General features: G+C 67.2%; 3 protein-coding genes across 3 annotated transcripts in view; 1 reads left to right on the top strand and 2 right to left on the bottom strand.

The window, feature by feature from the left end:
• Nucleotides 1–17: 17 nt before the first annotated feature.
• Nucleotides 18–7,160, bottom strand: ASIC3 (acid sensing ion channel subunit 3). Its single transcript, XM_057367903.1, has 11 exons — nt 6,511–7,160; nt 3,970–4,120; nt 3,681–3,808; nt 2,697–2,847; nt 2,560–2,616; nt 2,104–2,257; nt 1,343–1,434; nt 1,191–1,270; nt 1,048–1,119; nt 899–945; nt 18–356 (listed from the first exon to the last, which is right to left on the bottom strand). The coding sequence occupies exons 1-11, from the start codon at nt 7,063–7,065 to the stop codon at nt 278–280; spliced, it is 1,566 nt and encodes a 521-aa protein (XP_057223886.1). The 5' UTR covers nt 7,066–7,160; the 3' UTR covers nt 18–277.
• Nucleotides 7,161–8,763: 1,603 nt separating this feature from the next.
• On the bottom strand, nt 8,764–14,145 carry ABCB8 (ATP binding cassette subfamily B member 8). The gene is made up of 16 exons (XM_057367897.1): nt 13,724–14,145; nt 12,645–12,936; nt 11,959–12,114; nt 11,785–11,879; nt 11,608–11,713; nt 11,340–11,501; nt 11,170–11,255; nt 10,994–11,091; nt 10,762–10,867; nt 10,622–10,655; nt 10,326–10,462; nt 10,117–10,211; nt 9,803–9,936; nt 9,554–9,701; nt 8,994–9,244; nt 8,764–8,909 (listed from the first exon to the last, which is right to left on the bottom strand). The coding sequence occupies exons 1-16, from the start codon at nt 14,143–14,145 to the stop codon at nt 8,829–8,831; spliced, it is 2,403 nt and encodes an 800-aa protein (XP_057223880.1). The 3' UTR covers nt 8,764–8,828.
• A 32-nt stretch (nt 14,146–14,177) lies between these two features.
• The window catches only part of ATG9B (autophagy related 9B), a 7,475-nt gene continuing 6,298 nt past the window's right edge, over nt 14,178–15,354 (top strand). Inside the window, exons 1-2 of the mRNA XM_057367902.1 lie at nt 14,178–14,237; nt 14,779–15,045. The gene's annotated coding sequence lies outside the window, so the exon portion shown is untranslated. The remainder of the gene's footprint in view (nt 14,238–14,778; nt 15,046–15,354) is intronic.

Raw genomic sequence — 15,354 nt, 5'->3', positions numbered from 1 at the left:
TGTTTCCCGCCCCCAGCAGCCCAGAGTCAGGGCCTGGGGCACCTCTTTATTTGGGGGGTCTTTAGGGTGGGGTTGCATGTCCAGCGCGAGGGGGCACAGGCAGCGCATGCAGGGACGTGGGAGCAGGGCCAGGGGGGGGCCCTCACCCCCAGCCCCCCAACACCCCCTCAGGGGGCAGGGGGGGCCTGGAGGCCGCCCCGCGGCCCGGGGGTGTCCCCCCAGYCCCCCGGCCGGCGGGGGGGTGGGCTGGGCTCCGCGGGGGGGCCCAGGGAGGACCCTAGAGCCGGGTGACGAGGTAGCAGGTTCGGGGTGACGCCGAGACGGGGCGTGGGGCTGGGCAGGGGGGGCCGGGTGCTCTGCGGGAATTTGGGGGGTCAGGGAGGTCGGAAGGGTCAGCTCCCACCGCCGTCCCCAGCCCCCTGTCCCCCGCCCGCTGGGGGGTTCTGCCCTTTGCCCCCTCCCCATGTGCCTCCCGRGGTAACCCAGGAGCCCTCCACTTTGAGAGGGGCCACCACGCAGCCAGTCTGAAGCCAGGCTGGCCCCTCCCATGTCCCCCACCCGGTCCCTGCTCTCCTGACCCACTGTTTCCTGGACGGGAGGTTGGGGGATCCCAGCCTGGCTGGGGGGTGTCAGGGCAGGGGGGACCCCAGAACAGGATGCTGTGGGGGATGATGAGGATGGGGGAAGTCTGCAGGGAATGGGTCTATAGGAAATGAGAGGTCTGCAGAGAATGCGGGTGGGTTTGCAGGGAATGGGGGATATCTGCAGAGAATGGCCCCGCACACCCGTGCTGGCCCTGGGCGGCCCCCTAGAAACCTCCATGTGCCCCCGGGGAGTGACAGCCCCGCACCCTTCTGTGCCAGCCCCAGGGGGCTCTGTTTGCCCCCTCCACGTGTACCTGGGTGGSCGTGGGGCCGTGGGGCTGCCCGGGACCGCCGGGTGCTCCTGGACGGGTGCATGGAAGGACGAGAGAGCGGTGAGCGGTGGGGGGATGAGGTGCGACCCCTGGGTCGGGGGGTGGGGAGCAGGAGATGCGGGGGGGGTTACCAGCGTGCTGCCGTCGCTCCGGGGGCTCCGCTTCTTCTCCTTGTACAGGCTGAGGAGTTTGTCCCGGAACACCTGGTGGGGGGCACAGGTCAGAATCCCCAGCCCTGAGACCCGTGGGCAGGGGGAGGCCAGGGTGGGCTCACCTCATACAGATAGTCAAAGATCTCCAGGATGGTGAGGAGGCTGGCGCCGATGAAGAGCCCCATCTGCCCCCCGATGTCACCTGCGTGGGGGCTGACATCAGTGAGGGCAGAGCCCTGGTCCCACTGGCACCGCCAGTCCCCCCGTCTCTCACCCAGCAGCCCTGCCACCTCATACGCCTTCTTCTGCTCGATCATCTCATAGTTGAGTGCCTCRAAGAAGATGTCCAGGACCAGCACGTTTTCCCTGGGGGGACATGGGACACACRAGGGGGGAGTGTCAGGTGCAGGGGGGCCGTGCTGGGCTGTGCCGTGTCCGGTCAGAGGGCTGGACCGTGCCATGGGGTACCGTGGGACAGGGCAGAGCGGTGCCCAGTGCCGCTGGGGACACAAGGGTGCACCAAGCCATGCTGTGCCATACTGGGCTGTTTGGTGCCATGCGGTGCTGTGCYATGCTGTGGGTTTCCCTTTTCTGGGGCAGATTTGCACAGGGGAGGCCATGCCATGCCATGCTGTGCCGTGTCATGCCGTCACACCGTGCCATGCCATGTCACACCATCATTGTGGAATGTGTCAGTTCACGTGTGCTGGGGATGCCGTGTCACTGTGCYGTGACATGCCCCATCATACAATCATGCTGTGCCAGTTCATGTCTGCTGGGGAGATCCATGTGGCCATGCCATGTCACACTGTCACCCTGGGCTGTGCCAGTTCATAGCTGCTGGGGACATTGTGTCACACCGTGCTGGTTCATGTCRTGGGGCTGTGCTGTGCCCTGTCACGCTGTGCCATAAGATGCCAGTCATCATGCTGGGGCGCTGTGGCTGTGCTGTGCTGCCACGCTGTGCGCTGGTGGGGTGGTGGGTGACACCACAGTAGCAGCAGCAGTGACAGCAGTGGTGGCAGTGTCACTCACGCGATGTACTGCTCCGTCTTGTTGAACTTCTTGGCGAGGTACTTGGCCGAGGCCTTGCTGGGGATCTTCACCATGGAGAGCTCTTTGCCGTAGCGCACCATGGCGCAGGGCGTGCGGCACGCGCAGTACTCGCTGTCCTTCGTCACCAGGAAGTCTGGGGGGGCGTGGGTGGGACGGAGACCCCCGGGATCCTTGCCCATGGGGCAGGGCAGGATGCTCCGGGGACAGAGCTGGGCGGTGGCAGGTGCCACCCAGGGTAAGYGTGCCACGAGTACTTCTGGTGGCACAGGGAGGGGGCCCGGCCCTGCACGTCTGAAGACAGCAGTGACCCCCACCCCAGTGAGGGCACAGGGATACCGGAGCCACGCTCACAGAAATGGGGGCACGGGGGGGGTTGAGGGGTCCCAAGGAGAGGCCAGGGGTGCCCGGGGCCATTGGGGGACACGGGGTACGTACCCAGCGCGGGGTCAGCACACTCCTTGTACTGCTCCGGGGTGCAGACGTTGGCGTTGCCTGCGGGGGAGGCGGTGGTCGCAGGGACGGGGGGTGGTCCCGGCAGCCCCGCAGCCCCCCGGCCGCCCCCCCCCGCTCACCCGGCATGTGCACCATGCGGCARTTGCAGTTCTCGGCCAGGTAGCGCGTCTCGCAGTCCAGGCGGCACGCAGTCAGGCTGTAGTTGGTGAAGAAGTCGGACTCGATGGGGGTGGCCTTGCAGTCCCCCCACGGCGGGGGCAGGTACACCAGCTGCCGGGCACCCGCTAAGGAAAACACGGTGTCCTGGGGCCCCCTRTGTCAGCTCCAGTGTCATACCCAGCCACACAGCCAACATCCCAGCCCACCACAGTGCTGTCCCTCGGGCAGAGCTCACCCCGCACGGCCAGTGCTGGGGGTCCACGACCCTAAAGTCCCTGTCCCACCCCGTCCCCTCCTTTCTGGCCATGGGGATGGGTGTTGCAGCAATTGTCACCTGTACTGGGTGCCACAGCAAAGTCTGGCGGGTGGAATCATCTGGGAGCATGYAGGAACAGGACATGCAGGTGGGGGGCTCAGCAGGGACCCTCACACTCTCCTTGGTGCCCGGTGCAGGGATCATGCCTGGTTAGGATCCAGCACCCCCCACCCGTGGGTGCCAGGGCCACGTTCCTGCTGTCGCCGTGCTCCTGCCACCCATGCGCCGGCACACGTGGTGACACCCACTCGAGGCACCTAAATTTAGGTGTCTGGCTGCGGGGGCCGGGTGCTGCCGCCCCCCCGGCGGCTGTTCTGCAGGAGCCGGGGGGTCGCTGCTGAAGACGGTGCCTGCGGAAGGGCTGCCTGCTCTTGGCATGGGGCTGCCCCACACCGTGTGCTGCTCCTGGTCAGTGCAGTGGCACGATACCCACGGCATGGCTGGGCACGGGGTGTCCCCGTGCAGATGTCTGTAGTACCCGTGGCAGAGTTCAGGATGTCCCACGACTCCACGGGGATGTCTGTGGCAACCACAGGCCATCCCTTTGGGGATCCATCCCAATCCCTCTGGGGGCCCATCCCGATCCCTCAGGGGTCTGTGACCAGCCCTGGACGCCGTGCCCGGATACCCGCTGCTGCTGGCAGGAGACGAAGGTCTGGAAGCCGGGGGCAACGCCGAAGCCCAGCTGGTCAATGAAGGGTGGCTCGTCCTGGCTGTGGATCTGCACCTTCACCCCCGCCTCAAACGAGGTCTCATCTGCAGAGCAGGGGGAGAGGGGTCAGATGCAGGCCCAGGGGTCTCACCCAGGTCCCCCCAAATGCTCACCTGTRTCCCCCTAAAAGGATAAGTATGCACCTGGGACCCCCCAGACAGCCAAGTGCTCTCCCCCATGTCCCCCCAGATGGGCAGGGTCTCACCTGTGTCCCCCCAGACGGGCAGATACTCCTCCTGCTGCACATTGAGCATGAGCTCGAGGCCGTTGCCGGAGCCACCCTGCAGCGTGGTCAGCACCTCGCGCCCCGGCCCCCCCGGGTTGAACGTGTAGCATTTCCCCAGGCGCGTGAAGATCTGCAGGGACACGGGGCACACACGGGACAGGGCTCTCACTGCCACTGCAGGGACCCCACAGGGACATAGGGACGGGGCATTCACTGCCACTGTGGGGACCCCGTGGGGACACAGGGGCATACTTGGGGATGTGGCAATGGGATTCCAGTGCCCCACATGAGCCAGGGCAGGATCCGAGTATCCCCAGAGCAGAATCCCAGTGCCCCAGGACGGGATCCCAATGGTCTACAGGACCCCGGACAGATCCCAGTACCCTGGCACAGAACGCCAGTGGCCCCAGGACAAGGCGAGGACGGTGATGGTGCCTGCACCTGCGCTGCCGCGGCTCTGCAGGGATATTGGGTTTCGTGACGGCTCCAGGGAACACGTGGGGACACTCGAGATGGGAGGGCACAAGCCAGGACGGTGATGGGGACCGGGACTCCTTTGTCACAGGAGCAGAGGCCACCGTGTCCCCTCCAGAACCTGAGAGCCTGTCTTGGACCAGCCACCCCAGGGACCTGCACCCCCAGCCAGGAACTTCAGGGTGACCTTGAGTTCCCAGGGAGCAGTACCCACAGCCAGGGACCCTGGGATGACCCTGAGCCCCCAGACTGGTCCCATGGCGTCATGGCCCCCCCTGCTATAGGTGCCCCCCCGCCCCGGGGGTTTTGTCCCACGGGGGGAGCGGAGGGGGCGTTGCTGTGGCAACCAGCTGCTCCCAAAGTGGGGACCCGTTGCCATGGTAATGTGGTGCCCAAGGAGGAAAGGGGGGGGCGGGTGTCATGGCAACGGCTGCCCGGCATGGGGATGCTGGGGGGGGCCATGGGTGGGGACAGGGATGGGGACATGGCCCCAGCACTGCCACTCCTCCTCCTGCRCTCCACACTCGAGGTCACGCAGGGACCCACAGCCCTGCTCTCTSCTGATCCCCTGTTCCCACACCCCCATCCTGCCCCATCCCACTGGCCCTGGGGGAAGCAGGACAGGACACAGCTCCCCCCGATGGCCCTCGGGCCCTCACCACATGTCCAGGAACCTCAGGGACACTGCGGCCAAGGTTGGGACAAGGTGCAGGAACACAGTGCCAGAGTTCAGCACCATGGCCCAGTGCACAGGATCCCAATCCAGRACTAAGGCTGGCTGAGGCTGGGGATTTTGGGGGGCAGAGCCAGGATGCTGCTGCTCAACCAGGCACGTGTCACCCACCCCAAGTCCTGGCCTGGGGACCCTCAGCCCTCCCGCCACATGTTCTGGAATCCAGAATCCATTGAATCCAGTGGCCATCACCTGGCCCTGCTGCAGGAACACTGGCAGAGCAGCTCTGGCCGAGGGCATCGGGGCATGGGGGGAATGGAGGGAGCATGGTGGGGCACAGGGAGCATGGGAGGCAGAGAGACGCACGGACCTGTTGAAAGACGGCTCATCCCTAAGCTTCATGGAGAATTAATTAGTGCTCTAAGAGCATTAATTGCTGGGGACARTGATGTGACTGGGCAGAGCTGGCATGGTGCACATGAGCTGCCCAGCACCCACAGCACCCTGCTGCCTGGTGCTACTGTGGCAGGAGGGACACCATCAGTGCCTGTCCCGCCCATGCCACTGCCCCTGTCCACCCTGCTGTCACGCAAGTGTCATCATCCCTGCCTGTACCACTGTCCGTGTCCCGTTCTGGGGGCTGCAGTGGGGGTGGGTCAGGAATGGGGGTGCTGGAGGTAGTGGTGAAGGGTGCTGGAGGCAGCAGTAGGGCGTGCCCACAGGGTGCTGGCACAGGGACCCCCACTCATGCCAGGCATGGAAGAGCTGCCCATGGGAGCCTCTGTGCCAACACTCAGGCCAGCAGCTGCTAATGGCAGTGCCCACTGTCACCTGAGGCTGGCACAGGTGGTGGGAGCTGCACCTGTGAGCAACCTGTACAAGTGACACCCCACACAGGTGAGCATCCCACACTTGTGAGCACCCCATAATCCTGAGCATCCTGTACCCATGAGCATGCTGTGCCCACCACCACCTCTGCCCAGTCCCTGCATGCCAGCAGAGACCCCTAGGCAGCACAGCACAGTCCCCAGCACAGCCCCGCTCCATTCTGGACACCATTCCCAGCCGCCTGGCACCCCTGCAGCACCCCGGGTGGGGGCACCACTGGCTGGCAGCTGCTGTACCCAGAGAGCTGGGCAGGGGCTCACAGTGCTGTGGATGGGTGAAAGGGCTCACCCAGAGGTGCCTAACCTTGGCAGGACACCGGGATCTCTCCGCGGTGCTCAGGAATGTGGATAGGGACCAATGGTGCTGAGGGCAGTGGGATGAGAGAGGGGGTTCACCTGCCGGTGTCTGGCCCCAGCAGGACTCCCCTGTCCCTCTGCAGCCCCGGCGCGTACGGTGGGTGCCCTCCATACCCTCTTGGCACTCACCACGGTGAAGTTGTGGGCAGTGCAGCCGGTGCCACGGAATGAGCACTGCAGCAGCATGTCGGCCAGGTCGTGGCCCGTGCGGTTGTAGAACTCGGCCATGCTGAAGGGCTTCGCCTTGAAGTTCTTGAAGTTGGCCTTGTCGCGCAGCGCGGCCAGGACGTGGGGCTCAGCCAGCTGCGGGTTGCTGATCTCGTAGCGCTCGTTGAGCAGCGCCAGCAGCTCGCCCACGTGGTACATGTCGTTGCGGGTGATTTTGGAGAAGCGGAACTCGTTGAGGTTGCAGATGGTGATGGCCGGGAAGGTGAGGTTGCGGGCAGCCACCTCGTCCAGCTTGGTGACGTGAGGGTAGGTGAGGAAGTAGGCGACGCGCTCGGCGCACACGAGCAGCAGCAGCCCCAGCGAGCCCAAGAAAAAGCCGCCCCAGAGCACGCGGCGCAGGGACACAGCCCCGTAGGCGAAGACGTGGCTGATGCCGTGCAGTGAGGAGCTGTGGGCGAAGGCCCGCAGGCTCGAGAGCCCCTCGCCCTCCCCGCTGCCCTCCGAGCCCCTCCTCATCCTGTTGCCGCCGGGGCCCCGCGGTGCCCGGCACCCTCAGCCCATCGCTGCACCGGGCTCAGGGCGCAGCTGGCGGGGAGAAAGGGGGGAGGGGGGGGGGGGAAGGAGGGTGGGCAGCGGGGGAGGAGGGTGGGCAGGAGAGACGAAGGCAGGAGAAGGCAGGGCAGGACCGGCCGATTCGCTCCCCTACGCTGCCGGTGCCGACCGGTGCCGCGGAGCCGCCGGCAGCGCAGCGCAGCCCTCGTCCCGCTTGCAGCCCCAACCTCAGCCCCGGACGCGGTCTCGGTTCCGGTTCCAGCCCTGGTCCCGAATCCGGTCTCGATTCCAGCCTCGGTCCCCGTCCTGATCCCGGTCCCGGGTCTAGTCCCAGCCCCGACTCCGCTCCAGCCGCCGCCGCCGCGGCGCAGTCTCCATCCGAGTTCCAGCTCCCGTTCCAACCCCAGCCCCGGTCCCGGTTCCAGCTCCGCTCCGGCTCCCAGCTCCGCTCCCGCCGCGGCGCAGCCGCCGCCGCCGCCGGTGCCCGCCGCCCCCCGCCGCCGCCGCCCCTCCCGCTCGACTCCACCCGCCGCCCCCGCCGGCGGCCGCAGCGTTGGGGTACGGGGGGGCCGAGACCCCCGGGGAAGGGGGGGTTATCAGCAGACAGCTTCCCTCCACCGGGCGGCCCAGGGGACCCCAGCCCGACAATCACAGAGGTCCCCCCATCCCAGGGTCACACAGGGGTTCCTCCACCCCGGGGTGTGATGCAGTGGAGCCTTCACCCCAGAAAGCTCGCACAGGGTCTCCCCACTCCGGGGGTGATACAGGGGTCTCCCATCCTAAGGCTGATCCAGGGGACCCTCCAGGGGATTGCCCATCCCGGGAGTCATGCAGGGCTGATCCTATCCCACGGGGTCACATAGGGGTGACAGCACATGGCGGGGTGGGGGGGTGACACAAAGGTCGCCTACCTGTAGAGGTGGCACAGTCTATCCCGTAGGGTCATGTAGRAGTAATCCCCATTCTAGGGGTCCCCCATCCCAGAGTCATGCGGAGGGTCCCTTATCCCAGAAAGATGACACCGGGTCCCTCCACTCCCGGGGTGACACAGGGGCACCCACCCTGGAGGGACACACAGGTGACCTCCCTCATTCCAGCGGGGGGGTCACACGGGGGTCTCCCCATCCCAGCGGTCATCCAGAAGCTCCTCCATTCCCAGGTGATACATGGACCCCCCGTCCTGGGGGTTAATATACGGGTCCCCGATCACAAACGTCACGCAGGGGCTCCTCCATCTCGGGGGAGAATGCAGGGGTGCCCCATCCCGAGGTTAAGCAGGGGTTCCACCCCTCCTTCCCCAGGGGGTGTTCCATCGTTTCCTCGCTCGGGAATGTCATAGGGGTCCCACACTCCACGGGTGACACGTGGGACATCCTAGCCCGAGGGTCATACAGAGAACCCTCACCCCAAGAGGGTCACACAGGGGTCCCGCGTCTCGGGAGGGGGGCGAGGCTCACACCAAGCAGGGGGTGACACAGGGACAGTCCCCCTTCCCCCCGCTCGGTGGGCAGCGCGGGGAGGGGAAGGGGCGGGGGGCCAGCACCACAGGCACGCCCACAAACCAAACGTCACTGACCCTCGGCCCCGCCCCCTGGACACCGCCCTCTCCCTGGTGCCAAAGGCGCCCTCGAGCGGCTCGGAGGATCCGGCGCAACGTTCCACCAAAAAAAGAAGCTCCCAGTCCGCCTTCCACCCCCGCTTTATTGGGGAACAGTGGGGGAGCCCCCTCAAGACCCCTCCTTGGTCTGCTGTCGGATGAGCTCGGCGTAGAGACCCCCCCGTCGCACCAGCTCCTCGTGAGTCCCTGCCTGTGGAGACAGCGGGGACAGCAGGACGGCATCACCTCCAGGTGCCCAGTCGCCACCCCGTCCCCACCCCGYCCCGTGTCTCACCTCGACCACACGGCCGTGGGCCAACACGGCGATGAGGTGCGCGCTGCGGATGGTGCTGAGGCGGTGGGCGATGAGCAGCACGGTGCGGCCGCTGGCTGCACGGTCCAGAGCCTCCTGCACTGCCCGCTCCGCCTGCGCATCCAGCGCGCTCGTGGCCTCGTCCAGGATGAGCACGGTCGGGTCCTTGAGCAGCGCGCGGGCGATGGCGATGCGCTGCTTCTGCCCCCCCGACAGCGCCGTGCCACGCTCACCTGCGGGACACCGCGGAGACACCGCGGGCACAGCGGTGCTGCACCATCCCAGGAGAGCGCCCGATCCACAGCCAGGGAACCCCCCCCCCAGAATGTGAGAGCCACATGAGCCTGGGGAGAAGCCCTGACCCAGAGCCAGGGATCCCCCACATCCGAACCCTATCCCTCCTGCCCAGAGCTCGGTGTGGCCACAGCTCCCTCCGGCACAGCTGAATACTGGCAATGACCAGCAGCCAGTGTCCATGCAGGACTGGGATCACCTCAGCTGGGGTCCCACACTTGCCYGAACCCCTCCCATCCCGGCCATACCCACGATGGTGTCGTAGCCCTCAGGGAAGCTGCGGATGAAGTCGTCAGCGTTGGCGAGCCGGGCGACCTCGTACACCTCGGCATCAGAGGCTTCTGGCTTCCCAAAGCGGATGTTCTCCATGATGGTTGTGCCAAACAACACTGGCTCCTGCAGCAAAACCCCRGCCCTCAGCGCTGAGCCCAGCCGGGATGGGCTTCCTCCTCCAGGGACAGCCAGGGCGGCCTGACCGGCACCACCCCTGTCCCCACCTGGCTGATGAAGCCGATGACCTGCCCCCGCAACCAGGAGGGGTCCAGGCTGGCGATGTCACGCCCGTCCAGGGTGATGGTCCCTGCCGTGGGCTCGTAGAACCGCTCCAGCAGCGCCGCCACCGTCGACTTCCCTGTGGAGGGGACCCCTGAGCCCTCCCGCTGCGGACCCCCGGCTTCAGCAGCACTGGGGGCTCCCAGTCCCTGGTATCCGCTGGGCACACCGGACAGAGGACTGGGGCGCAGGAGAATGCACCCAGGGAGAGGCAAGGGGCTGGGACATGGAGATCCCTGGTTATGGGGGGTACTGGTACCTCCTCCAGAGGGCCCCACGATGGCCACAGTCTGGTAGGGGGGCAGGGTGAGGCTGAAGTCCTGCAGGACGGGGTAGCCAGGCCGGGTGGGATAACTGCAGGGAGAGGAGCAGGGCTGTGGGGTCTGTGGGGGCACGGTGCCAACATCCCAGCCAAAGGGGTGGCTCAGGGGGCCATAGGGGGCCAGGCACGGGGCTGGTGGGGCTCACCTGAAGGAGACTTTGTGAAAGCAGATGCGTCCGCGGAGGGAGTGGGCAGGGATGGAGTCTCCCCCGTGCAGTGGCACAGAGGGCTCCAGTGTCAGCAGTTCAAAGACGCGGGCACCAGCGCTCAGACCTCGCACCACCTTTGGGGGGACAGCAGGAGCACCTCATGGACCCCCATAGCCCACCTCACTGGTACTCAGACCCCACAGCACCCACAGGGAGGATGGCGAAAACACCCCCGAGGCCCCAAACCTGGATCCCCAGCCTCAGGGCGTGCCAGGACCCCCCACCCCACCTACCTGGCCCATAAGGATGGACATGTTGGCCAAGGACCTGGGATGCAGAAGGACAGAGGTTGAGCTCAGGGCTGTGCCCAGGCAGGCTGCAGGGTACAGGGTGTGTCAGGGGTACTGGGGGTACCATTGGGCCCTGTCCTGACCTTTGCACTGTCTGCGAGGCCACCAGGAAGGACATGAGGTCACCAGGCGAGAGCTCATCTCCAGCCATCAGGGAGCCACCGACGAAGATGGTTCCCAGGACGATGCCTGYGGCGTGGAGACAGAGGCAGCATTTGAAGGGGGGAGATTAAGAAGGGGCATTTGGTGGAGATCCTGCCCAAGGGAGTCCCCACCCCACAGCCCTCCAGATGCCACTCTGTGGCCTCTGCTCACCATTGAGTGCCAAGTTGGAGAGCCCCTGGAAGGCGGCGATGCCAAGCCCTAGCCGCTCGYTCAGATATCCGGCACGGTCCACCTCGACACAGAACAGCCTGGGGCAGGGACGGGCTGGGGTCCCCACTGTCCCCCACTGCCACTGCCACCCTGAGGCCCCCAACCCTTCCCTTTACCGTGCTTGCTGCTCCTCCATGGCGAAGGCGCGTACTGTCCGCACATTGCCCAGCGCCTCGTCGGCCACCACAGTGGCCTTGGCCACCTGCAGGGAGAGGGGGACAATGGRGACACCCCGCACTGTTGGCTTGGAGGTGGTAGGACGGGGCGGGTCTCGGGTGAGGGTTACCTGYTCCTGTGCCTGGCGGGAGAGGTTGCGGAGGAAAGCGCCAATGAAGGCCCCRGCGCCCACCAGCGCTGGCAGTGCCACGAGCAGGAGCCCTGTGAGCTTGGGCGAGAGCAGGTACAGCGACACGAAGCAGCCGGCGGTCTGGGTGCCGCTGCGCAGGCCCTGCGGTGGAGGGTGTGGTGGGTGGGGGGGGACATGGGGGACCACCAGGTTTGCCTGGGCTCACCCGGGAGATGGCCAGGCTCACCCAGGAGATGGCCGGGCTCACCTGGGAGATGGCCAGCTTGAAGGAAGACTTGAACTCCTGAATGTCAGCTGTCAACCGTGTCACCAGCTGCCCCGTACGTGTGGCATCAAAGAAAGCCACCTCCTGCCTGTCRGGGAAACAGCGGGTGGGGGTTCCTGCACCCCCATCTCTCCCCTCCCCCATCCCTGCTGGGGTTACCTGAGCAGGGCACTGAAGAGCGCCTTGCGCATGTTGCCAGCCACCTGCTCGCCAACGCGGGCCAGCAGTGCAATGTACCCGAAGGTCAGCAGGCCCTGTGAGACAGGGGAGTCAGGAGGGGCAGGGGGCACACCCAGGACCCTCCACCCACCCTTTTGGGGGGTTGGCACCCACCTGCAGGCAGTAGACGGTGAGGAGGCGCAGGGCTGGGCGCCGCACCTCCCGCAGGTACGTGGGAATGTGGCCGCGGGCACACCGGGCCACCACATTCACCAGCTGCCCCAGCAGCACCGGGATGCGCACGTTGAGCAGGGCCGCGCCCAGAGCCAGCTGCAGGGACACAGACAGYGACAGTTGGGTCACAGCACTGGGACGGTGGGATGGAGGGTGTCACGCCATGGCACCGGGACAGCTGGTGGCCTGGCACAGCACTGGGACAGTGGGTGTCACACCACAGCACTGGGAGAGCAGGAGTCATGCCATGGCATCAGGACAGTCGCTATCATGTGCCAGCACTGGGATGGTGGCTGTCACACTGTGACACTGGAAGAGCAGATGTCTCACCACAGCACCAGAATAGGTGACAAGTATCATGCAATGGCACCAGGACAGCGGCTGTCACACCACGGCATGGGAACAGGGGGTGTGACACCAGTRCACCCCATCTGTGGCCATCACGCTGTGGCACCAGGACGGTGACAGCCAGTGACATGCACCAGGATGGCAGGTGTCATACCATGGCAATGGGAGAGTGGCCATCGTGTTATGGCACCAGGAGAGTGCATCACCCCACGGCACAGGTGTCACGCAGGAACGGTGGGGACGAGGGGGACCACAGCCACTGACTCGCCCCTGCTCACCACGATGGCAGCAGAGAGTGCCAGGAGCTGCGGGCGCAGGAAGGTCCAGAACAGCGGCCAGTCAAAGACGGGCTCCGTGGGGGACTCTGCAGGCTCGGGAGCATCAGGGACACCAGCGGGAACCGCGGAGACAGCGGCCTCCTGGCAGCGCGCAGCCGTGCCCAGCAGCCCCAGCACCACGCAGCCTGTGGCCGAGCCGGCCAGGAGCAGGCGACGGGGGGCCGGGAGGGCCGGGGGCGTGGGGGGCAGCCGGGGGAGCCTGGCCAGCCCCAGGCGCCCCCCATACCTGAAACTGGGGAGAGGGGTGAGTGAAGGGTGCCCCAACCGGGGGAATACCAGGGAATCTGGGCACTCWTGAGGGGCAGCGGTCCCCCACTGTCCAGTGCAGGGAGACCCCACACTGCTCCTGCTGCTCCCCGGGAGCCCCTACCCCCTGGAAGCCCTYACGGATTCCCCCAGGGGCCTCAGAGTCCCAGCTCTCCCCACCAAGAGTTGTGTTCCTCCCTCAAAGGGATTCAGGAGTCCAGGATTCTCCTAGGACCGCCTGGAATCCCAGAGTCCTGGCTCCGCAGGTGCCCCCACCAGCCAAGGGACGCGTGAGTCTGGAAACCTCCCCGGGACACCCCAAACACTGCAGAGTCCGAGCTCCCCATACCGCACCGCACCGAGAGATGGGATCGTCCTCTCGAAGGTACCCACGAGTCCGGGACTGCCCGGGGCTCCCCAGTACCTGTCCACGAGTTGTCCCCGGCCCGCTGCTCCGCGACGCCCACGTACCCCTAAATCCCCTGGGAGCCCCGGCCTTCCCGTGGACTCCCGGCAGCTCTCCCTGCACCCTCGGGACCCCAAAGTCTRGGCTCCCCTCAGCAATAGCTGGGATTCCCCCCACCCAAGGGATCCAGGAGTCTGGGGGCCCCCTCCCCCCGACTCCCCGGGATCCCCGACACCCCCCCCCAGCCCGACTCGCACCCCCGGGACCCCCAGGTCTGGACTCCTCCCACAGAAGAGTTGGGGTTCCCGCGCTCCAAGGGACCCGAGGATCCGGGGCCCTCCCGGGACGCCCCTCACGGCCCCGGTACCTGTGCCCCGGGGCGGAGGGCAGTCGGAGCCGGGTCCAAGCACCMGCTGCCCTCAGCAGCAACACCGGTAGCGGCATGGCGGCACCGGCCGGGGGCGGAACCGGGGCGGCACCGGGGGCGGTACCGGGCCACAGGGGCGGGCCCGGGGAGGGCCCGGGGGCGGTCCCGGGCGGGCGGAGCCCCAACACCGCGCTCGGGCCCTGCGCCGGCCCCGACCCGTRCCGGTCCCTCTCCCGCACCTCGGGCCCTTCCCCGGGCTCCGCGCCCGAGCCCTCCAAACCCTGGTCCCGGCACCCCCGCTCCTCCCCGGGCTGCCTCCGGACCCTCCGAACCTGCACCGGGACTCTGCAGCGGAGCTCGGACCGCACACCGGCCCCCCTCGACTCCCGCCGATCGCCGGGGGCCGCTGCCGGTGTGGCCATGGCCGGCGGCGGGACTCGGGGTGAGCGCGGGGCCCCGTGAGCGTCCGGCAGCGGCGGGGACAGCGGGGACCGAGCCGGCACCGAGCGGCCAGGTGAGCAGGGACGGCGAAGGAGGTCTCGGGGTGGCAGAGTCCCGCTGTCCCCTGTGCGGGGTCACCTCGCTCCTTCGCGGGGTCCTTCAGCTCGGCCGCTGCCCCGGCACCCCCACCGGGGGACACGGGGACACTGGGGCAGATGTGTCTCCTGCAGCCGTGGGGGTGCCCGTGCCTTCACGTGTGACCGTGGGTCACTCCCGGGGGTCACTGACGAGCCCCGTCCGTGTTCTTACGGCGCAGACATGTGTCACCATTGGGGCTCGTGTCCCCACGGGGGTGTCGCCCCGCCGTGTCCCCACGGGCAGGTGTCCCGTGTCCTCATGCGGAGTCGCGGGAGTCCCCGGGTGACCCAGGTGTCGCTGCGGAAACACACGTGTGTCCTGGCAGGGTCACTGGGGCCATTGCCGGGGGCCACTGTGTTCCCCGGGTGTGACATCCCCTGGACTCTGTCCCTACCCCGCGAGTGTCCCGGCTGCCCGGCCCCGGCCCGGGGGTCCCCCAGGCCCCCCCGCTGTTTACGCTCTCGGGCTATTTTCAGGCTCGCGGGTATTTTTGGCTGCCCGGTGCGGAGCTAGTTGGGGACGGGCCGTGCCGGTGTCACCCGCCGGGACATCCGATCCCGGAGGATGCAGCCGCTGTCCCCAAGGGGGTGTTGCACAAGTGGGGGTCGGGTCCCTCCCGCTGCATCAGCCCCGCGCCCGCGGTCCCGCGCCGTGAGTCAGCCCCGGACACGTGTGGCCGGACGGCGTCACCTGCAGCCACCAGCCTGGCCGGACACCGGCTGTGGCCACCACGCGGGACGCAGGTGATGCGCGGGGCTGCTGGGAAGGGTGGACGGGGTRGGGAGGGTGGTCCTGTCCTGCTCCAGGGCTGGTGGTCCCATCCAAGGGTTTTGGATCTCGTCCTCCCCTGTGGGAAGGTGTCCCCCTGCCCCAGGGTCCGGGGTCCTGCCCTGTCCTAGAGGGGTGGGGGGTCCTGTCCCGAGGGTTTGGGATCCTGACCTGTCTCAGAGGGGTGGAGGGTCCAGTCCTTCTCTGGGCCAGAGGTCCGCAAGGCATTGAGAGGCCGCCAGGGGGCGGGTYTCGCTCCGGGCTGCTGCACCCCGACTCCGGGG

This window comes from Malurus melanocephalus, unplaced genomic scaffold, assembly GCF_030028575.1.
Source record: "Malurus melanocephalus ecotype Western Australia unplaced genomic scaffold, MMel_1.1 scaffold_86, whole genome shotgun sequence".
NCBI lineage: Eukaryota > Metazoa > Chordata > Aves > Passeriformes > Maluridae > Malurus > Malurus melanocephalus.
This window is presented reverse-complemented; position numbering and strand designations above follow the sequence as displayed.